Raw genomic sequence first — 22,787 nt, forward strand, 5'->3', positions numbered from 1 at the left:
CAGGAGGCCCTCTCCCTTGCCCAGGTGGTGGCTACCCCGAGGAGCCCCCCCCTTGCCTGCCTGCAACGCTGAAGAGATCCCTGGATCTCTCATTGAAAACCATTACAAACCCGACGCGTGTTTGCACACTGCACCCGGCCGCCCCCGCGCTGCTGAGGGTGTACTTTTTGTGCTGACCTGTGTCCCCCCCGGTGCCCTACAAAACCCTCCTGGTCTGCCCTCCGAAGACGCGGGTACTTACCTGCTGGCAGACCGGAACCGGGGCACCCCCTTCTCTCCATTGAAGCCTATGCGTTTTGGGCACCTCTTTGACCTCTGCACCTGACCGGCCCTGAGCTGCTGGTGTGGTGACTTTGGGGTTGCTCTGAACCCCCAACGGTGGGCTACCTTGGACCAAAAACTGAAACCTGTAAGTGACTTACTTACCTGTGGAAACTAACAAAAACTTACCTCCACCAGGAACTGTGAAAATTGCACTGTGTCCACTTTTAAAACAGCTTATTGTGTTTTATGTGAAAAGTATACATGCTAATGAAATGATTCAAAGTTCCTAAAATACGTACCTGCAATACCTTTCAAATGAGATATTACATGTAAAATTTGAACCTGTGGTTCTTAAAATAAACTAAGAAAATATATTTTTCTATAACAAAACCTATTGGCTGGATTTGTCTCTGAGTGTGTGTTCCTCATTTATTGCCTGTGTGTATGTACAACAAATGCTTAACACTACTCCTTTGATAAGCCTACTGCTCGACCTCACTACCACAAATTAGAGCATTAGTATTATCTCTTTTTGCCACTATCTTACCTCTAAGGGGAACCCTTGGACTCTGTGCATACTATTCCTTACTTTGAAATAGTGCATACAGAGCCAACTTCCTACATTGGTGGATCAGCGGTGGGGTACAAGACTTTGCATTTGCTGGACTACTCAGCCAATACCTGATCACACGACAAATTCCAAAAATTGTCATTAGAAATTGATTTTTGCAATTTGAAATTTTTCTAAATTCTTAAAAGACCTGCTAGGGCCTTGTGTTAGATCCTGTTTAGCATTTCTTTTAGAGTTTAAAAGTTTGGTAAAAGTTTGAATTAGAACCTAGAACTAGTTTTAGTTTCTTAAAAAGTATTCCAACTTTTAGAAGCATAATGTCTAGTGCAGAGATGAATGTGGTGGAACTCGACACCACACCTTACCTCCATCTTAAGATGAGGGAGCTAAGGTCACTCTGTAAAATAAAGAAAATAGTAATGGGCCCCAGACCTTCCAAACTACAGCTCCAGGAGCTGTTGGCAGAGTTTGAAAAGGCCAACCCCTCTGAGGATGGCAACTCAGAGGATGATGATAGTGACTTGGAGGGTGATTCCCCCCTACCAGTCCTATCTAGGGAAGACAGGGCCTCTCAAGCCCTGACTCCACAAATCATAGTCGGAGATGCTGGCTCCCTCACAGGAGGGACCAACCTCTCTGAAATCACTGAGGATAACTCCAGTGAAGAGGACATCCAGTTAGCCAGGATGGCCAAAAGATTGGCTTTGGAAAGACAGATCCTAGCCATAGAAAGGGAAAGACAAGAGATGGGCCTAGGACCCATCAATGGTGGCAGCAACATAAATAGGGTCAGAGATTCTCCTGACATGTTGAAAATCCCTAAAGGGATTGTAACTAAATATGAAGATGGTGATGACATCACCAAATGGTTCACAGCCTTTGAGAGGGCTTGTGTAACCAGAAAAGTGAACAAATCTCACTGGGGTGCTCTCCTTTGGGAAATGTTCACAGGAAAGTGTAGGGATAGACTCCTCACACTCTCTGGAAAAGATGCACAATCTTATGACCTCATGAAGGGTACCCTGATTGAGGGCTTTGGATTCTCCACTGAGGAGTATAGGATTAGATTCAGGGGGGCTCAAAAATCCTCGAGCCAGACCTGGGTTGACTTTGTAGACTACTCAGTAAAAACACTAGATGGTTGGATTCAAGGCAGTGGTGTAAGTAATTATGATGGGCTGTACAATTTATTTGTGAAAGAACACCTGTTAAGTAATTGTTTCAATGACAAACTGCATCAGCATCTGGTAGACCTAGGACCAATTTCTCCCCAAGAATTGGGAAAGAAGGCGGACCATTGGGTCAAGACTAGGGTGTCCAAAACTTCCACAGGGGGTGACCAAAAGAAAGGGGTCACAAAACCTCCCCAGGGGAAGGGTGGTGAGACAGCCAAAAACAAAAATAGTAAAGAGTCTTCTACAGGCCCCCAAAAACCTGCACAGGAGGGTGGGCCCAGAGCCTCTTCACAAAACAATTCTGGGTACAAGGGTAAAAACTTAGATCCCAAAAAGGCCTGGTGTCGTAACTGTAGTCAGTCTGGACACCAAACTGGAGACAAGGCCTGTCCCAAGAAAGATACCACTTCTAACTCCCATCCAGCTAAAACTGGAATGGCCAGTCTCCAAGTGGGATCAACAGTGTGCCCAGAGCAAATCAGGTGTCACACTGAAGCTACATTAGTCTCTGAGGGTGGGGTGGATTTAGCCACACTGGCTGCCTGGCCCCCTAACATGCAAAAATACAGGCAGCAGCTCTTAATTAATGGGACAAGTGTAGAGGGCCTGAGGGATACAGGTGCCAGTGTCACTATGGTGACAGAGAAACTGGTTTCCCCTGGCCAATACCTGGCTGGACAAACTTATCCAGTCACCAACGCTGACAATCAGACTAAAGTACATCCCATGGCTATGGTAACTTCAATGGCCTGAAACAGGTGGTGGTCTCCTCAAATATCCCAGTAGACTGTTTGCTTGGAAATGACCTGGAGTCCTCAGCATGGGCTGAGGTAGAACTGAAAACCCATGCAGCCATGCTGGGTATCCCTGAACTGGTGTGTGTCAAGACAAGGGCACAGTGCAAGGCTCAGGGTGAAAAAGTAGAGCTGGAGTCTGGAAGAAAGGCCCAGCCTACCAAGAGGAAAGGAAAGTCAGCTGGGAAACCAGCTGCAACACAGCAAGAAAAAGAGAACCTCTCTTTTCAGGAAGAAGTTCTGCCTTCTGAGGGAACTGAGCCTATGGAGCTGGAACCTTATCAGGTTGAGCTCTTAGGCCCAGGGGGACCCTCAAGGGAAGAGCTGTGTAAGGGACAAGAAACCTGTCCCTCTCTTGAAGGCCTTAGGCAGCAAGCTGCTGAAGAGTCCAATGGCAAGAAAAATGGAACACATAGGGTCTATTGGGAAGATGGACTCCTGTACACTGAGGCAAGAGATCCCAAACCTGGTGCCACTAGGAGAGTGGTAGTGCCTCAGGGTTTCAGAGAGTTTATTCTGACCTTAGCCCATGATATTCCCCTTGCTGGGCATTTGGGACAAACCAAGACGTGGGAGAGATTAGTCAACCACTTCTACTGGCCCAACATGTCCCAGAAGGTTAAGGAGTTTTGCCTCTCCTGCCCCACCTGTCAAGCCAGTGGTAAGACAGGTGGGCATCCAAAGGCCCCCCTCATTCCACTTCCAGTGGTGGGGGTCCCCTTTGAAAGAGTGGGTGTGGACATAGTTGGTCCACTAGAACCTCCCACAGCCTCAGGAAATATGTACATCCTAGTAGTAGTGGATCATGCTACTAGGTATCCTGAAGCTATTCCCCTTAGGTCGACTACTGCCCCTGCAGTAGCCAAGGCCCTCATTAGTATCTTTACCAGAGTGGGTTTCCCTAAGGAGGTGGTGTCTGACAGAGGTACCAACTTCATGTCAGCATACCTAAAGCACATGTGGAATGAGTGTGGGGTGACTTATAAATTCACTACACCATATCATCCACAAACTAATGGCCTTGTTGAGACATTCAACAAGACATTAAAGGGCATGATCATGGGGCTCCCAGAAAAACTCAAAAGGAGATGGGATGTCCTCCTGCCATGTCTGCTTTTCGCTTACAGAGAGGTGCCTCAGAAGGGAGTAGGATTCTCACCCTTTGAACTTCTGTTTGGCCACCCTGTAAGGGGACCACTTGTTATTGTTAAAGAAGGCTGGGAGAGACCTCTTCATGAGCCTAAACAAGACATAGTGGACTATGTACTTGGCCTTCGCTCAAGGATGGCAGAGTACATGGAAAAGACAAGTAAAAACCTTGAGGCCAGCCAACAACTCCAGAAGTTGTGGTATGACCAAAAGGCTGCACTGGTTGAATTTCAACCAGGGCAGAAAGTCTGGGTTCTGGAGCCTGTGGCTCCCAGGGCACTCCAGGACAAATGGAGTGGCCCTTACCCAGTACTAGAAAGGAAGAGTCAGGTCACCTACCTGGTGGACCTGGGCACAAGCAGGAGCCCCAAGAGGGTGATCCATGTGAACCGCCTTAAGCTCTTCCATGACAGGGCTGATGTAAATCTGTTGATGGTAACAGATGAGGACCAGGAAGCTGAGAGTGAACCTCTCCCTGATCTCCTCTCATCAGACCCTAAAGATGGCTCAGTGGATGGAGTAATCTACTCAGACACCCTCTCTAGCCAACAGCAGTCTGACTGTAGGAAGGTCCTGCAGCAGTTTGCTGAACTCTTTTCCCTAACCCCTGGTCAGACACACCTGTGTACCCATGATGTGGACACAGGAGACAGCATGCCTGTCAAAAACAAAATATTTAGACAGTCTGACCAAGTTAAGGAAAGCATCAAGGTGGAAGTTCACAAGATGCTGGAATTGGGAGTAATTGAGTACTCTGACAGCCCCTGGGCTAGCCCAGTGGTCTTAGTCCCCAAACCTCACACCAAAGAAGGAAAGAGAGAGATGAGGTTTTGTGTGGACTACAGAGGTCTCAACTCTGTCACCAAGACAGATGCTCATCCCATTCCTAGAGCTGATGAGCTAATAGACAAATTAGGGGCCGCCAAATTCTTAAGTACCTTTGACTTAACAGCAGGGTACTGGCAAATCAGAATGGCCCCTGGAGCAAAAGAAAAGACAGCATTCTCCACACCTGGTGGGCATTATCAGTTCACTGTTATGCCCTTTGGTTTAAAGAATGCCCCTGCCACCTTCCAAAGGTTGGTGAATCAAGTCCTTGCTGGGTTGGAATCCTTTAGTGCAGCTTATCTTGACGATATTGCTGTCTTCAGCTCCACCTGGCAGGATCACCTGGTCCACCTGAAGAAGGTTTTGAAGGCCCTGCAATCTGCAGGCCTCTCTATCAAGGCATCCAAATGCCAGATAGGGCAGGGAACTGTGGTTTACTTGGGACACCTTGTAGGTGGAGGCCAAGTTCAGCCACTCCAGCCTAAGATCCAGACTATTCTGGACTGGGCAGCTCCAAAAACCCAGACTCAAGTCAGGGCATTCCTTGGCTTGACTGGGTACTATAGGAGGGTTGTGAAGGTATATGGATCCATTGTGACAGCCCTCACAGAACTCACCTCCAAGAAAATGCCCAAGAAAGTAAACTGGACTGTAGAATGCCAACAGGCCTTTGACACCCTGAAACAAGCTATGTGCACAGCACCAGTTCTAAAAGCTCCAGATTACTCCAAGCAGTTCATTGTGCAAACAGATGCCTCTGAACATGGGATAGGGGCAGTTTTGTCCCAAACAAATGATGATGGCCTTGACCAGCCTGTTGCTTTCATTAGCAGGAGGTTACTCCCCAGGGAGCAGCGTTGGAGTGCCATTGAGAGGGAGGCCTTTGCTGTGGTTTGGTCCCTGAAGAAGCTGAGACCATACCTTTTTGGTACTCACTTCCTAGTTCAAACTGACCACAGACCTCTCAGATGGCTGATGCAAATGAAAGGTGAAAATCCAAAACTGTTGAGGTGGTCCATCTCCCTACAGGGAATGGACTTTATAGTGAAACACAGACCTGGGACTGCCCATGCCAATGCAGATGGCCTTTCCAGGTTCTTCCACTTAGAAAATGAAGACTCTCTTGGGAAAGGTTAGTCTCATCCTCTTTCGTTTCGGGGGTGGGGGGGTGTTGTGTAAGGAAATGCCTCCTTGACATGGTTACCCCCTGACTTTTTGCCTCTGCTGATGCTATGTTTTGAATTGAAAGTGTGCTGAGGCCTGCTAACCAGGCCCCAGCACCAGTGTTCTTTCCCTAACCTGTACTTTTGATTCCACAATTGGCACACCCTGGCATCCAGATAAGTCCCTTGTAAGTGGTACCCCTGGTACCAGGGGCCCTGATGCCAAGGAAGGTCTCTAAGGGCTGCAGCATGTCTTATACCACCCTGGAGAACCCTCACTCAGCACAGACACACTGCTTGCCAGCTTGTGTGTGCTGGTGAGAACAAAACGAGTAAGTCGACATGGCACTCTCCTCAGGGTGCCATGCCAGCCTCTCACTGCCTATGCAGGTATAGATAAGTCACCCCTCTAGTAGGCCTTACAGCCCTAAGGCAGGGTGCACTATACCCTAGGTGAGGGCACCAGTGCATGAGCACTGTGCCCCTACAGTGTCTAAGCAATACCTTAGACATTGTAAGTGCAGGGTAGCCATAAGAGTATATGGTCTGGGAGTCTGTTTTACACAAACTCCACAGCACCATAATGGCTACACTGAAAACTGGGAAGTTTGGTATCAAACTTCTCAGCACAATAAATGCACACTGATGCCAGTGTACATTTTATTGTAAAATACACCCCAGAGGGCACCTTAGAGGTGCCCCCTGAAACCTTAACCGACTATCTGTGTAGGCTGACTAGTTCCAGCAGCCTGCCACAACCGAGACATGTTGCTGGCCCCATGGGGAGAGTGCCTTTGTCACTCTGAGGCCAGTAACAAATCCTGCACTGGGTGGAGATGCTAACACCTCCCCCAGGCAGGAGCTGCCACACCTGGCGGTGAGCCTCAAAGGCTCACCCCTTTGTGCCAGCACCGCAGGACACTCCAGCTAGTGGAGTTGCCCGCCCCCTCCGGCCACGGCCCCCACTTTTGGCAGCAAGGCCGGAGAAAATAATGAGAAAAACAAGGGGGAGTCACTGGCCAGTCAGGACAGCCCCTAAGGTGTCCTGAGCTGAAGTGACTCTAACTTTTAGAAATCCTCCATCTTGCAGATGGAGGATTCCCCAATAGGATTAGGGATGTGACCCCCTCCCCTTGGGAGGAGGCACAAAGAGGGTGTACCCACCCTCAGGGCTAGTAGCCATTGGCTACTAACCCCCCAGACCTAAACACGCCCTTAAATTTAGTATTTAGGGCTCCCCTGAACCTAAGAATTTAGATTCCTGAAACTACAAGAAGAAGAAGACTGCCGAGCTGAAAAACCCCTGCAGAGGAAGACCAGAAGACACCAACTGCTTTGGCCCCAGTCCTACCGGCCTGCCCCTGCCTTCCAAAGAACCCTGCTCCAGCGACGCTTTCCAAGGGACCAGCGACCTCTGAATCCTCTGAGGACTGCCCTGCTTCGAGAAAGATAAGAAACTCCTGAGGACAGCGGCCCTGCTCCAAAAGAACTGCAACTTTGTTTCAAGTAGCAGATTTAAAGACCCCTGCAACTCCCCGCAAGAAGCGTGAGACTTTCAACACTGCACCCGGCGACCCCGACTCGACTGGTGGAGAAACAACGCTTCAGGGAGGACCCTCCGGCGACTCTACGACTGTGAGTAACCAAAGTTGTCCCCCCTGAGCCCCCACAGCGACGCCTGCAGAGGGAATCCCGAGGCTCCCCCTGACCGCGACTGCCTGAACTCCATTTCCCGACGGCTGGAAAAGACCCTGCACCCGCAGCCCCCAGCACCTAAAGAAACGGAACTCCTGTGCAGGAGTGACCCCCAGGAGGCCCTCTCCCTTGCCCAGGTGGTGGCTACCCCGAGGAGCCCCCCCCTTGCCTGCCTGCAACGCTGAAGAGATCCCTGGATCTCTCATTGAAAACCATTACAAACCCGACGCGTGTTTGCACACTGCACCCGGCCGCCCCCGCGCTGCTGAGGGTGTACTTTTTGTGCTGACCTGTGTCCCCCCCCGGTGCCCTACAAAACCCTCCTGGTCTGCCCTCCGAAGACGCAGGTACTTACCTGCTGGCAGACCGGAACCGGGGCACCCCCTTCTCTCCACTGAAGCCTATGCGTTTTGGGCACCTCTTTGACCTCTGCACCTGACCGGCCCTGAGCTGCTGGTGTGGTGACTTTGGGGTTGCTCTGAACCCCCAACGGTGGGCTACCTTGGACCAAAAACTGAAACCTGTAAGTGACTTACTTACCTGTGGAAACTAACAAAAACCTACCTCCCCCAGGAACTGTGAAAATTGCACTGTGTCCACTTTTAAAACAGCTTATTGTGTTTTATGTGAAAAGTATACATGCTAATGAAATGATTCAAAGTTCCTAAAATACTTACCTGCAATACCTTTCAAATGAGATATTACATGTAAAATTTGAACCTGTGGTTCTTAAAATAAACTAAGAAAAGATATTTTTCTATAACAAAACCTATTGGCTGGATTTGTCTCTGAGTGTGTGTTCCTCATTTATTGCCTGTGTATGTACAACAAATGCTTAACACTACTCCTTTGATAAGCCTACTGCTCGACCACACTACCACAAAATAGAGCATTAGTATTATCTCTTTTTGCCACTATCTTACCTCTAAGGGGAACCCTTGGACTCTGTGCATACTATTCCTTACTTTGAAATAGTGGATACAGAGCCAACTTCCTACACTCATTGATTCCAGTGATGGATTTATTAATACAAGCACACATAGGACACCTTCTAGGTGCCCTTTGAAAACTTACCAACTAGTTCTAGCCAGACTGCTAGCAGCAGACGAGATTCTGACCCCCCAAGAGTGAGAGCCTTTGTTCTCTGGAGGTCAGGAACAAAGCCTGCTCTGGCAGGGATGTTAGTCTCCCCTCCCAACAGGAAGACCTGCAAATGAGCCCACCACCTTTGGCATGCAGATCTAGCTCTGCTCAGACAGAGATGGTGACCCCCATCTGCACCAGGACCTATTTGGCACCAGGACAGGCTGGCGAATTAGCTATGCAGGATGCCTGTTGCACTTGCAGGCTGGACACACCGCTAGGGTGACTGGTTTGATGTGAACACAGTCTTAGAAACTCCATCATATTGTGTGTGTTAGGAATTGGGAATTCTCAGACAGGGTGATGCCCACTTACCAAAAGAAGTGGTAATATGGGGTGGAAGGGGGTCATAGTGACCTCAGGGGTGGGTAGCCCATTGGCTACTACCCTTCACTCCCCTTAATACCCCTGAATTGAGTATTTAGGGGGCCTTCTTATACCAGGACCTCCTATCTTCACTGGAGAGTTGAGTGAGTTTGCCCACTGTAAACTCCCCAACAACAGCTGCAGCCTCTTTCTGCAGGCCCCCTCTAACCATGAGTATCCCATGCACCAGAATCCGATGCCAAAAGATAGTACTACACCTGAGCCCCACAGCTCGAGGAGAAGTGAGCAAAGGTGTCCCTACAAGCCAGAGGATTTCAAGGGTGAATCCCCCTGTGAGTTCCCCTGGACTGGTCGCCCAGTCCCTGCTTGCAGCCTCTTCCTGACCGGACAAGTCTCTATTGAAGTGAATGGGACACTCAACGCCGTAACACACCTCTGCACCCAGACATCCCAAAGTCTCCCAAGGTGAACTGTTGATGTGGCCTTGTCCCATACTTACCTAAAGTCCAGAAGAACAGTCCTGTAAGTCATTGCCTAGTACGAATATGCAGTCTCTGTTCCTTTAAAATAGGATAACACTAGGGCACACAAAGCTGAAAAGCTCCTCTGCACCCAGACACCTAAGTGCCTCTGGAAGTGACCTGTTGGTGCTGCTTTGAACCTTGCCTCATAGTTACCTTAACTCCAGAAGATGGGTCCTGTAAGTCACTGCTAAGTACCTGTATACAGTAGTAATTTTTCTACCCATAGGATAACATTACCGCTCCAAAAACTGCACTATCAACGTTTAAAAACTGTAAAAATTCATAACTCAGAGTACCCCTCCAATTCCAATCTTGGTATCAAAATTTATATAAAAGTACATGTTATTTTTATAAATTGTTGCCAGATTTCTTTGAGTGTGTGTGTGTGTGTGTGTGTAAGTAAGTAAGTAATACCTGCTTAGCACTATCCTCTGATATGCCTAACTGCTTACCCACACTACCACAAAAGAAAGCATTTGGGGTGTCATTGGTGCCTCTGTAATTCCTCTGAGGTTTGCTTGGACTCTTTACACAATGTACCTCTTTTTGGGTCACTATTTAAAAAGCCAGCTTCCTACAATTGGCACAAAGGCTCTGTATAAGGGGAGACTGTTTTCCCCATCTTGGATTTTGAAATTGATGTACACTTTAGGAATGTTTGCATTAGGGCAGAGAGGAACTGCTGAAGAAATGGGTTGGTTTGTCCCCAGGAACTTTTACCTTATTGGTTAGGGAGTGCCCAGGACACTCCCCACCCACCTCAACCCATCCACCCATTATCTGGTGCCAAACATAAATGTGGCACCCCAGAACACCATTCCCAGAACACTTACTGGATTTTCAGAAGAGGACTGAACCTGCTGTCTGAGGACTGAGCGGAGCCCTGAATGACTGGAACTGCTCCCTCCAGTACCCAGTTCATTGAAGTGAACTCCATTCTTGCTATGGGGGGGGACAGCAAGCTGCAAGATACCTTTTTCCTTAAGTGCACACCTGAACATTGGCAACTGAACTTTGCAGTTGGCTTCTGCCTGGTACCTGGAGAGTCTCTAATTGCCTTTTCCTGAGGTCCTGTGGGCCTCAAAGATATACTATGGAGAGGATGTGGTGTAACTGAGGGAACCAGGTTCGACTTAGGGCATCAACTCATTATCTTGTGAGTCTGGGTAAATCACTTAATCTCCCCTGCCTGCATTTCATCGCCTTGAGACCCACACTGGTGATTTGCAGAGCTTTGCAAATCATGGATTTATTTACTTCTGAAGTTATTTGGGCGGAAGAAGAAAGTTTGGAAACTTCCGAAAACATTTCCTCCAGGCCTCCAACTGTACCTGAAAGAAAACATGTCTTAACAACAGTTCTTTGGGGGAGGATTGCATTTCAGCTTTGTCCCGATCAAGGCTCCCAACACCTTTGAAAAAACAACTGTGGCCCAATATGCATTAAGACATAAAGGTTTCAGTGAGAAATCTTCAAAGGGTCTAGCCTGATTCAAGTATCTGGCTTTCAGTTGCAGTGTCAGCAGCAGCATGCTTAGGCAGGATTTGAATACTCCAAAAGTGACAGTCTCTTTCTAAAGTTGGACTTTTGAGTTCTAGACTTTCCACTGGAACCATTCCACTTCTCTTAGCCTACTAAGGCTCCATTGCTGTGTACCTTAATTCCTGCCTATGTCCTGGTCTCCTTCAGAGACGATCATTAGCGCTTTGTGCTGTTTGGTGCTATTTCTACATATATCTTGTCTGTGGTCCACCTTATTGGACTTTAGTCATATTGGTTTTATTACGTTTATTACATTTTACTCTCTTTTTCTAATTCTGTTTGTGATTTTTATTTTTTAGTGTTTTTACTTTAATGTTTTGGTACTGCATAAATACACTACACATTGCCCTAAGTTAAACCTGTCTGGTCTATGGTATAACAACCAGTGATTGCACTCAGGTTAATTTGGTGACTTTGAGAGTTCATTTTGTTACTAGCAGAGGGCGGTCACCCACCCCAAAATAATAATCTTTCTTACATTGGTGGCAGTGGTGGGATTCAGAAATTCAGTTTTTTAGTACCACGTAGTAATCGAAGTTGATATAAAAAATATCACTTTCTAAATTGACAGCAAAAATTGACTTTCTGGATTTTTAATTGGCTTTTGCTTTTTATTGGGACTTTTTTTTGTCTTACGTTCATTCTTTCACTCCATTCTGGCACCTCAAGTTTTTGAGAACCGGGAGCTGGATCTGACTAACATGGAAAATCTTAGCAGAGCAGTGAGGAGTTGCATGTACAAGCAACAATGGCTTAAGCCGAACAGTGAGTCCAAGAAGGAGGACTACCACATTGAACTGTCAGCCTGAGGTCGCCAGTTACAGTCTACCTCAGAGGAGAATGAGGATGAAGGTAAAGATGAAAAAGAGTGACCTTGAGGTGACCACAGTTCTTGAAGGGAGTTTCTCTAAAGAACATCATCACTTGCATTCTCCAGGGCTGTGCCTTTTGCTGTTTCTCCCCATCAGAGCTGGAGGACAAGCAGGCAGAGAGGGCTTTAGAATCGCAGTTAGCTACCCTTGTCTTTGAGGAGAAATAATTGTCCTTGGCTGCTGCGGAAAAAGTGAAAAACTTAACCCCTGCACTGAAAGAGAAATAGTTGGCCTTGCACTTACAAGGGAAGGCTGCCTCACTTTGGGACTTCAAACATTCTCAGCAAAAAAATCTCAAAAGGTCCAGAGCTTTAACGGGTCCAGCCTGCTTCAAGTATCCAGCCTTTGTCTCCAAGTTGATGGACTTTCAGCATTGGTCCCCTTAGGATTTTTCTTCTCAAAAAGAGATAAAGTCTCTTTCTGTGTTGCCACTTAGAAGAAATTTCAAAACTTTTCTACAAAAAAAGTCACCTAGGCCTTTTTTGAAGATTTAGAAACTTTATCGATTTTGTGACTGCCGGGGTTTTCACCGGGACCAGTCCACTTGTATCCAACTAGGGCTACATCTCAGTTGGCCTCAAATCACACCCATTTCCCATTTTACCGCTTCCCTAGACTATCATTGCTGCTTTCTGTTTTTTGGTGCTATTGCTACTTGAAACTTAAAAAATTCACATCTGTGATTCCTCTTATCTGATTTGTTGTTTTGGTATAAATTTGTTTATTAACTTTTACTCTGTTTTTCTAGTTCTTTTGGGGATTTGCATTGCTTGGTGTTTGAGGTTATTACTGTCTTGGTACTGCAAAAATACTTTCCACATTGTTCTATGTTAAGCATGAATGTTGTGTACCACAGCTGTCAGTGGGTTGAACTCAGTTTAATCTTGTGACTTTAAGGGTTGACTGTGTTAATATTCCTTTATGTGGTCATTTGCTGACCTGAAATAGCAATTAACTTTCTTACAATGATGCACCGTAATCACATGTAAATCTGTAATAGAGTAATGCTGCACATGGGCATCTTAATTGACTGTAGCTCAGAACAAATCTCGAAACCAGAGTGAAAGATTTACAGCAGATGAGATGATGTGACACATCACATTTGGGGTGCGTGCTGAGTTGGGGGAGGTTTTTTTTTTTGTGATGTCATGTGAAATCTAATTTCATAGAATCCCAGCCTGGTCAGTACTCAAGGTCGGTTTACCTGGAAAAAGTTGAAGTACATTTCCAAAGTTAAGCTCAAGGCAGCATTTGAATCTGCAGTAGACATCTTTCCAACACAGGCTTAATAAAACTGCATTGTTCACACATCCTGCAATAGTGCATTTACATATTACCAAAGATCGTTTTCTGTTCTATAATGAATGCAACACTCTTAAATATAATTTTCTCTTTGTTTAAGGCTCTATCAATAAAAAGAAATCAAAAAAGAAAGGACTTCAGTTTGACACCTTAAAACTCCCTCCAATTATTACCTTTGCCTCGGGTAAGTGGAACAGATATTGAACCTGCTAGTTACTTGGTATTGTACATGTGATAAGAGATTCAAAGATACCATTTTCTAATTCTAGCATTTCTTTGTGGAGGGGAGCTCTGAATGTGGTGCTGAATTTATCAGCTATTTTGTCAAATCCTGGTTGAATTCCTTCTTGAAACTAGACACCGTCTCCTAGCAATTCCTTTGATTGGTACTTGGAAGTTGTAGATTTGTCTGCACTTGTATATATCTTCTGACAATTGCCTGTCTGTAAACTCATTTTTGATTTTCATTGAGGGTTCAGGTTTATGTGCAGTGATACCTCATCTGATAACAGGTTTACTCTGTGCAGTGCACATGTAAAAGGTTGCTATATGTACCTGAGACATCCACATCTACTGTCACTTTTGAAAGTACTTTGGCAGTAACTCTGTTGTCTATTTTTAGATGTTTTATGTTGTTTTTCTCACACCAGTCCTGCAGCATAATGCTTCAGGTATTATGGAATTGCACTCCTTTAAATAATTAATATCTAACCTTATTTTTTTTTAGCTAGGTGATGTCAACACGAAGTAACACTATTTGTTCCCCATACACAAAACATGCACAATGTTGTGTTGTGAGGAAAATGTGTCACTGGAGCTTATACGCTCAAAGGCATGTTGCAGAAGACTTTGTGTCACACTGCTATAATAGGTCAGTGGGTCCCAGCCAATGTATTAATTCAGGATTTCCTAACTTTGAGACATGAAAATCTCACACCAGCTGGAATAGCGAATGCTCTTTCTCTGTCAAGGTATGATCTGTTGCCTTTGAAAATCGCAATGCTTCATTGCCAAGACAAGGAGTTAGCCTGTAATTTCATCCCATATTTTTTCACAGAAACTGCTTTCTTTTTTATATAACTTTTTACACTAGTATGCAAAATCATGTTTTTTAGGTCAGGCCTGGAGACCTCTTTAGGTGTTTTGCAAGCCTTGTGTAATCAAAAAATCTAAATAAAGTCCATATGTTTAAATACTCAGAGGGTCTATGTGTAAGTGCTCTTTATCCATTGGTCTGTCCACCTCTCATCCACATTTAGCTTCCATCACTACAGCATAGGGTATATTACAGTGGGCTGCACCACTTCAGCCTTTGACTCTTCCACCAGTGCATGTGACAGCATTATACCTTATCACATGTGCACATCGGCCTAACAAAAAGTACACACCAATACAGTAGCTTGTGGGCCATTCCTTTGCCAATGCTTCTTTCTTTCCATTGTTTCTCTTTATTCATTTTCAGACCTCATTGCGTGTTTAAGCTATGTCTTTGGTTTTCCGCAATTCAAAGCCAATTGCACCTTTTGTTTTCTCTAAGAAGAAGCATACATTCTTATGTCTGCACTGTTCTATTAAAGTTACATGTGGTGGTTATTATTTTTATTTAAACTAATGGCTGCCACGTTTAGGTTGTAGGATGTTATCATTTTCTTTTTGTGGCAAATACTTGCACTGAAAAATAAAATCATGCTTTGCAAGAGCTTGTCAAGGCCATACGTTTGCATGGATAATGCTTGCTGACATTTGAGACAATTAGTACTCCGTGTTCTGGACAGTTAGCATCCAAGTTGTCTTCACTTTTTTTCCACAAATGATATCAAATGTCATTTTTGTAACATTATCCCTGTCGTAGTTGGACTCTTGCTCTTAAGCGAGACTGTTGGTTTAGGGATGACAGCACTTTTGTTTGTAGGTGACCAAGCCAATCCTACAAGTCGCAACTGTCGGCCCAACCCTCCTGGCTCACAAGCAGTACCTCACCAAGAACTCAAACGGTATAATGTGATTTCTGACAGTCTCACACATGGACTTGAGAGCAACATCTCGGGGTGGGGGGGGTTTGGTCATGGTTAAACAGAGAGTACCCTTTTCTCACATGAGCAGTAAGTTTCAGTCACACACAGGCAATGAAGGAGATGCAGTAAAGTTTTCAACAGGTTTTGTTACCAAGAGTGCAATCTACTGTAAAATGCATGAGCTGCAATGATTAGTATAATGCACAGGACAAGAAGCTTAATTGTGAAAAGGAGAGTTGTGAAAACAAAGACCCCACCATCTTTCAATAAACCTAAGATGTAAAATAGGCCCTTAGCATGGAGAACCTAATCTCTAACCTTAAGAGAGCTAGGTCTGATAAAATGAATGTGCCAGTACGGTGTCCATGAGATACGCCCCCCCAATCCTAGTTACCTTGGAATGAGGTCTCTAGGTCAGACTCCGTGGTGATACGAAGGCTGGATCGTCTTCAAGGCGACGTTCAGCATATATGGCATTTATGGCATCTGGTAGGAATCCCTCTGATAACCTTGTCTCTGTGAGATGTATTTATATAGATCTTGTAGGACCCATGACACAGGTATGTTCCCAAACAATAGAAAGAGAGGCATGCTTGAGGCAGCAATTATATAAACAATTCCCTCCAAAAGTACATTATGTCCCTGCCATACATTAGCGGGAAATGGACATGATGTGGGTACCTGCGTATATCACTTGTCTTTGACGCTGATGTTGACGCCTTCACAGAGTGGCACTAATAATGTAAAATCAAAACATCTTCCCAACTATAAACATAGCAACAATCTTGGAAGAAATAATTAAATGTGTTAAAACAGAGCAGGCTAAGTAGGTTTAAATTAACTAGGTGTCGGGGGCACAGGTCTGCAAGCCAGAAAGGTAAACGAACTTCTGATTCCCAATAAAACTAAATAGGATCCACTACGTACCCCTACATGGTGAGGATGGTAATGCTATTCTTGACTTGTGACTTCTCCTGAGGGGCCTGAGAAATTAACCACATCATGCTTTTTCTTTTGACAAAGTGAAATTAAAAGTGCTATTTGTAGCAAGATTCACAGACCTTTTGCCCTTGGTACTAGCTGACTCCCGGCACAAATGATGCAGCCACACCCATCTTAACTTTACATTTTCCCAGCATCTCCATCTGCTTTATATTATCATGATCTTGGGCCTAGCTAGTCATGCGTGATATACCCCACCCCGCATTTGGCGTACTATTTCCATCAGGAAAAGTGTGGCAATGCTGGATGATAGGACTTCCATCATTCTCCCCATATTTTCAGTTATTTGTTGGATAAATGTAAGGTATGACGTTGGGATGGCATCCATACAAGCCAGAACACCTTGAATTCCACAGTTTTCTGAAGTATCCTGGGTGGTAGGCTTTACGGGGTGCAGCATGACCCTGATCTGAAACACTGCAGCCATTCCCACGGGATTTGTGAGGACATTTTATATTTTTGCAGCTGTAATTGGATGTTCACATTGCATTCAGTGTATGAAAAAAATGAGGATGTCACAGAACACGGTACCACACTTTCTCTGCTAGCAGCAAATAAACAGATGAATGCATGTGAAGCCTAACCCCTTTGAAAAAGGTTGTTTTTTTTGTTCAATCCTAGATTTCAGCTCTGGCTAAAAATACACTAGACCAAAAAAAACTTTATTTGAATAAACAATAGTAGTTATAGTACATACCTTTAAGGAAAATATATCAAAATGACAGTTTTTTTTAATCGTTTATACAGTTGTACGTATGATTAGAAATGTTATGCGAAAGTACCACTGAGTCCCAAGAACTTTGTGAGAGACAAACCGAAACAGAAATCAACGCAGAGACTTAATTAAACTAAAGGTTGGGGAAAGCACAAATTAGCTTATGACGAAGGTTCCTTTGCCTTTTGAAGTCCACCTGTGTTGGACGTGTGAAGCATTTTAGAACAAAGACAAAAATAAAAATCATAACGAGTGCCAACCCAACAGGATGTCATAAACAATTACTACTAAAATGTAGGTACCCATGAATGCTTCCACCACCTCCTTTCTATTTACCTAGTGTCTGTTTTTTAAAATTCTCCAGTGTTGGCAGATCTCCCCCAGTACCTGCAGCTGTTTTTTGTAGCCGTAGTTTGGAGTTTTCAGTGCTTTCTGCGTTACAAAATCTGATAGCGCTTTTAACAGTTTACCACAAAATTGAGGTATTTTAGGCTGGTACTACGTAGAGGAAAGATTTGATGGTAGTGATATATGGCAAGCAAGAATCATGGCGAAGGGAAGCAGTGCACACATTTACATATTGTTTGGCTGTGACTATTGTGTATTTTCTACACTATAATCTTTTTCCAGCACTTGTTTGAATTTTTTGCCACTTATTGTGCTTTAATTTTTTTTAGTTAAACTCTGTCACGTTAACCATAAATGTAAATTTCACTGACCGCATTGAAATATTTATTTTGCACAAGTAAGCTGATGTGCTAACGTTTGATGGCCTAATGTTTTCAGGAATTATTAACCCACAATTCTCTGAATGCCTCATTTGTAACGCAAATCAATCACATAGCTTTTCTTGACATGCACAGTATACATTCGATTTCAGTGGCTATAAACCATGTTTCTAAATGCCAAATGTGTTTTGTGTATATAGAAACGGATACCGTTATTATTTGAAGTAGTGTGAATAATTGTTTCTTTCTCACATTTCAATAGCTAAGATGACATTTTGTATTCATTGTGTCACCATTTTTCATTGCGTTACAGAAACTGCAAGGCAGAGTGACTGGGATGGCATCATTGCGTGTCATCAAGGTTATCTTACCTGTACAACATGGAACTACCAGAAAACATCCATGGGGGTGCATAAATTTAGACCAGAAAGGTTTCACAAAAACATTCCTCTTCATGTGTATGCAACGGTATGTCTGGAAAATGTCTTCTGAGCTTTAAGTAACACTACAGTGTGTTTTTGTAAGCAAATGTTGTCTTTTATGTGGAATTTGAAAGTTCTGTATTCTCTTTAGCACTTTGATAAATTTTCCCACTTGTTAGTTTGCAAAAGGGCCTTTAACCTAGAGGGAAGGTTTTGCATGGGTAGTAATGACCCTTCTGAACCAGTAATTGTAAGCTAATCTATTGCGTTTGTTGGATCTACATATATAGTTTGCTCCTAGCTGTCTTTTTGTGGGTTTTAATTTTTGGTTACTAGTATTTTATTAGAATTCTATCAGTACATCAAGAGATATATAGGTGACCATAATAAAAAAATATAATTTAGAAACACTAACATGCACAATTCAGAAATTTAGTAGGGTATATCAAACGCAACTAGGTCTTTGTATAAACACTATTATACGTATTAAGAAAAACCGAGAATATTTGATTATAAAATGTTCTGTTAAATAAACACACATAACAAGAATACACTCAGCTTTAGAGGAAGATGCTGAAAATACTAATGGAGAGAAAATGGAAAAAAAGGGGTAAGTAGAAGGAAATAAAGTCTGGTATATGTTAAAACATTGTGCCAAAAGTTAAAAGAATCAATCTTGCAATCTTAGGAGAATTAATAGTAATATAATGTATGTAAACAGGTTGTGAGAAATTGGTTTGTTGGTTGAGGGGTGTGAAACCCTGCTCAAGCAACAGCCACAATCTCTGCAAGGGTCAACCACTAAAGTCACTAAATTAACCTATGCTTAACCCTCTATTAGCTTTGCACAAAGGCTTAATTTAGAGGCAGTGTGTAAAGCATTTATGCTACACACAAACAGTAATAAAGTAAAAATACAACACAAGAATAATCAACACCAATTTATAAAGTACATTTCAATAAATTATTTGACACAGAATCAATAAAAATCCAATCAGTAGAACTGGAGTTATGAATTTTTAAAGTTTAAAGTGAAATCTTGCGCCTGAAAGATCAGAGCGCCACCTATGGACATCCAGTTGTCTGAAACCAGGGCAAAGTTCGAAGTTACGACCGACCTCTGGTTGAATACAAGAAGTGGATTGAGCCTGGTCTCTGCTTACCTTCGGATTTAAAATAAATTTTGTGGAAAAATGTCTGAGGACGTAAAGTTCAATGGGGTAAGGCAGGTGATGGTGTCTGAATAGGAGAGCCGCTGGCCTAAATCTTTTGCTCAGACTAGTCTCTTTTTTTAGAAGTAAAAGATCTCTAGTGGGACGATGCTGCAGGCTGTAGCAGACAAGGGCTCCACAAGACAGGGTACCCCTTCTGCAAGAAGCCCCTGTACAGGATTTGCTGCTGTAGAGAAGAATGTAACAGGAGCTGCTGCAAAGTCAGCTGATTGGTGGGCACCTTGAACAGCTTGTCGCAAAGATCTGGGTTTAATCCATCAACTGTTCTCTTTGCATTTTTTCACCAGGCGTGGGTCCTGTGCTCATTATGCCACCAGATTCACAATAGCCTGGCTGAAGAGGGATGATAACCTGAAACCGGTCCCAGGGTGCTTGTTTTCGGTACAGGGAGGGCCTGGTCTGGCAGTTCAGGCTGGACTGTTCCCATAGGGAACAGGTTCAAGACTCATTTTCATATGACTGGGTCCAAACTGGAATGGCATGGTGAGCAAAAAAACTGATGGATTAAACCCAGATCTGTGACTGAGGGTGAATGTTTGATTTATTCTGCATTCCGTCCATCAACTGTTCTTTTTGCAACTCTCTAAAAGTGGCATTTAAATAATTGTGAGTTAAAATGTGACTTTACATTTAAAGAGGACTTCAGATTACAATTTCTCAGACTTCTAAAAATGACTTTCCACCTGCTCCCAATCAATAGTTGGCACTTATTGAATGTAATAGGGTAACCCAATATAATCCTATTGAAGAGATGGGCCTTGCAGTAGTGAAAAATGAATTTGGGAGTTTTTCCCTACCAGGATGTGTAAAACTTAAAAGTGCATGTCCAACTTTTATTTACAATGCACACTACCCTGTGTACTGTGTAGGGGCTATCTGGGGCCCGGGGGAGATATGTAATGAAAAGTGAGTTTCAGACTTGGCAAAGAGGATTCTCACCATTTCAAATTGGCAGTTTAAGACTTCTAACAAGTTTAAATGGCAGACTTGAGACTTGTTTGAGGGGTTAATTAAGTGGGTGGCATAAAAAGTGCTGCATGTCCACTAGTAGCATTTAATTTACTAGCTAAGGGTATATGGTATACCACTTTGCTATGGACTTGAAAGTAAATTAAGTATGCCAATCATGTGTAAGCCAATTATACCAAGTTTTAGGAAGTGAGTGCAAGCACTTTATCACTGGTTAGCTGTTGTAAAGTGTGCAGAGTCCTAATGCCACCAACAACAGATTCAGAAAAAATAGGAGGGGTGAAGGCTAAAAGCTTGGGAGTAGACCACCCGTAGGCTGACAGGTCTAACTCCACTATATTAAATTCACTGCCCAGACATGGGTCCCGTGCTCACTGTGCCACCAGATTCAAGTTAGCTGGCTGATGAAGGGTAATACCATGAAAGTGGTCGCAGGGTTCTTGTCTCCAGTCCAGAGAGGACGTGGCCTGGCAGTACGGACTGAACTTGTTCCCATGGTAACTGGGTAAAGACTGATTTGCATATAGCTGGTTCCAAACCAGAGTGGCATGGTGAGCAAAAGAACGATGGATTAAACCCAGACCTGTGACTGGGGGTTAGTGTTTGAAACGTTTCAGCACTCCGCCCATCATCCTTTTGTGTTGCTAAAGTTGCCCTAAGTGTGAAGGGTATGCCCAGATGTGGGTCTCGTGCTCACTGTGCCACTGGATTCAGTCTAGCCTGGCTGGTGAAGGGTTGTACCCTGAAACCTGTCCCAGGTTCTTGTTTCCGGTCCTGGGAGGACCTGGCCTGACAGTTCAGACTGGACTGTTCCCATGGGGAACAAGGTCAAGACTGATTTGCATATGACTGAGTCCAAACTAAGGTGGCATGGTAAGCAAAAGAACGATGTATTAAACTCAGATCTGTGACTGGGGGTGAGTGTTTCAAAAGTTTCAGCACTCTGTCCGTCATCCTTTTGTGTTGCATAAATTAACAATAGCAAAACTCCTAAAGCTGTTCTGACAACTAAATCTTTATAGCAATTCTCAGTTACAATTTATTCTGTAATACTTGTAATGAAACCATAAGACCTTTAGGTAGTGATTGTGTTACAAGATTCCCTTATCTTTTATATTTTTCCAGGAAACATCATTTTTCTTTATTCATTTGTTATTCCACAGTGCAGAGGAATACACCCCTAATCAATTTATTTCACGGAATAGCCAATATTTTAGATAACTGTGTGTAAACTTTGAACTTCACAATTTTTAAAGTTAAGGCCAAACAGACATGTAAATAAAAAGATGGAAATATGATTTTCTCTATGCCAACACAACAAGGAGGATAGCAAATGAAGATGATAAACCTCAGTATAGCTGACACCACCCTTGTTTTGGGATGCTTAAGTTCTATTAAAGCAGTTATACAGTGTACCATTATACAACACTTTTGATAATATTGATTCTATTTGCTATATATATTTTGTAGGATTAAATGAAATTATCAAAAGTGTAATTTGTATATTGAGAGAAAGCATCACAATATTAATATTATTTCCAATGTATTCTGTAAAACATTCATTTTTTTGGGACTCAATTGAAAAGTGGAATCTTCATATAGAACGTATTAATTGGTAAATACTGACACATCAGAATAGGTTTAATCTTATTAAGAAATGCTGTCAAGGATGATTCTAGATGAGACCTATAAGACAAAATCTAAGCTGCATAAACTGAAAATGTGTCCTCTGTACTCTACGATGTATGACCTGCAAAGGCTTGATTACATTTCAGCCTTTGTAGGAATATTTCTTGCCATAAAATAAGAGGCAACCTAGTTTTGTCCCAGGGTGCAAGTCAAAATGTATTGAGAAAGAACCATTAATAAATACGCTAACTTTGGAAATAGTGTAAAGGATCTTAACTATCTGATTAAAAAGAGTATCAAAATAAAGAGAATTGTCTTCTACCAAGACCACATGCTTTTAAATCGTGTTGTGACTGCAGGAAGCAGAAATAGGTCACCTATTCACATAAAGTTTGCCAGTTTTGTCTGGTTCCCAGTGTTGACCTGAAGTCATATAACAAATGATCCCAGATGAACCAGATGGCGATCAGTGAGCAGGAAGCAAAACACTGTGTTTTAGAATATGTAAAGCGGGAAAGATGACACTCGAAACGACGACCTACAGCTACAATGACCCAACAAACGACTTAATTTCCAAGTAGTGGGTCCACTCCTGCACCAATTGCTTGCAGCAAGTTTTCAGGTTAGGCAAACACCAGGTCAAGCCATGAGTCCAGCAGCTTGACTCCACAGGTGTTGTGTGACTTGAGCCCAGCCTGAGGCTGGCCTTGGTGCACTTAAAGTTTT

General features: G+C 43.6%; 1 protein-coding gene across 1 annotated transcript in view; it reads left to right on the top strand.

The window, feature by feature from the left end:
- Positions 1-22,787, top strand: part of WDR36 (WD repeat domain 36) — a 543,291-nt gene that overhangs the window by 225,498 nt on the left and 295,006 nt on the right. The window contains exons 11-12 of the mRNA XM_069226458.1: positions 13,450-13,533; positions 18,123-18,277. Coding sequence (XP_069082559.1) covers positions 13,450-13,533; positions 18,123-18,277 — 239 coding nt within the window. The remainder of the gene's footprint in view (positions 1-13,449; positions 13,534-18,122; positions 18,278-22,787) is intronic.

This window comes from Pleurodeles waltl, chromosome 1_1 (genome assembly GCF_031143425.1).
Source record: "Pleurodeles waltl isolate 20211129_DDA chromosome 1_1, aPleWal1.hap1.20221129, whole genome shotgun sequence".
Taxonomy (NCBI): Eukaryota; Metazoa; Chordata; class Amphibia; order Caudata; family Salamandridae; genus Pleurodeles; species Pleurodeles waltl.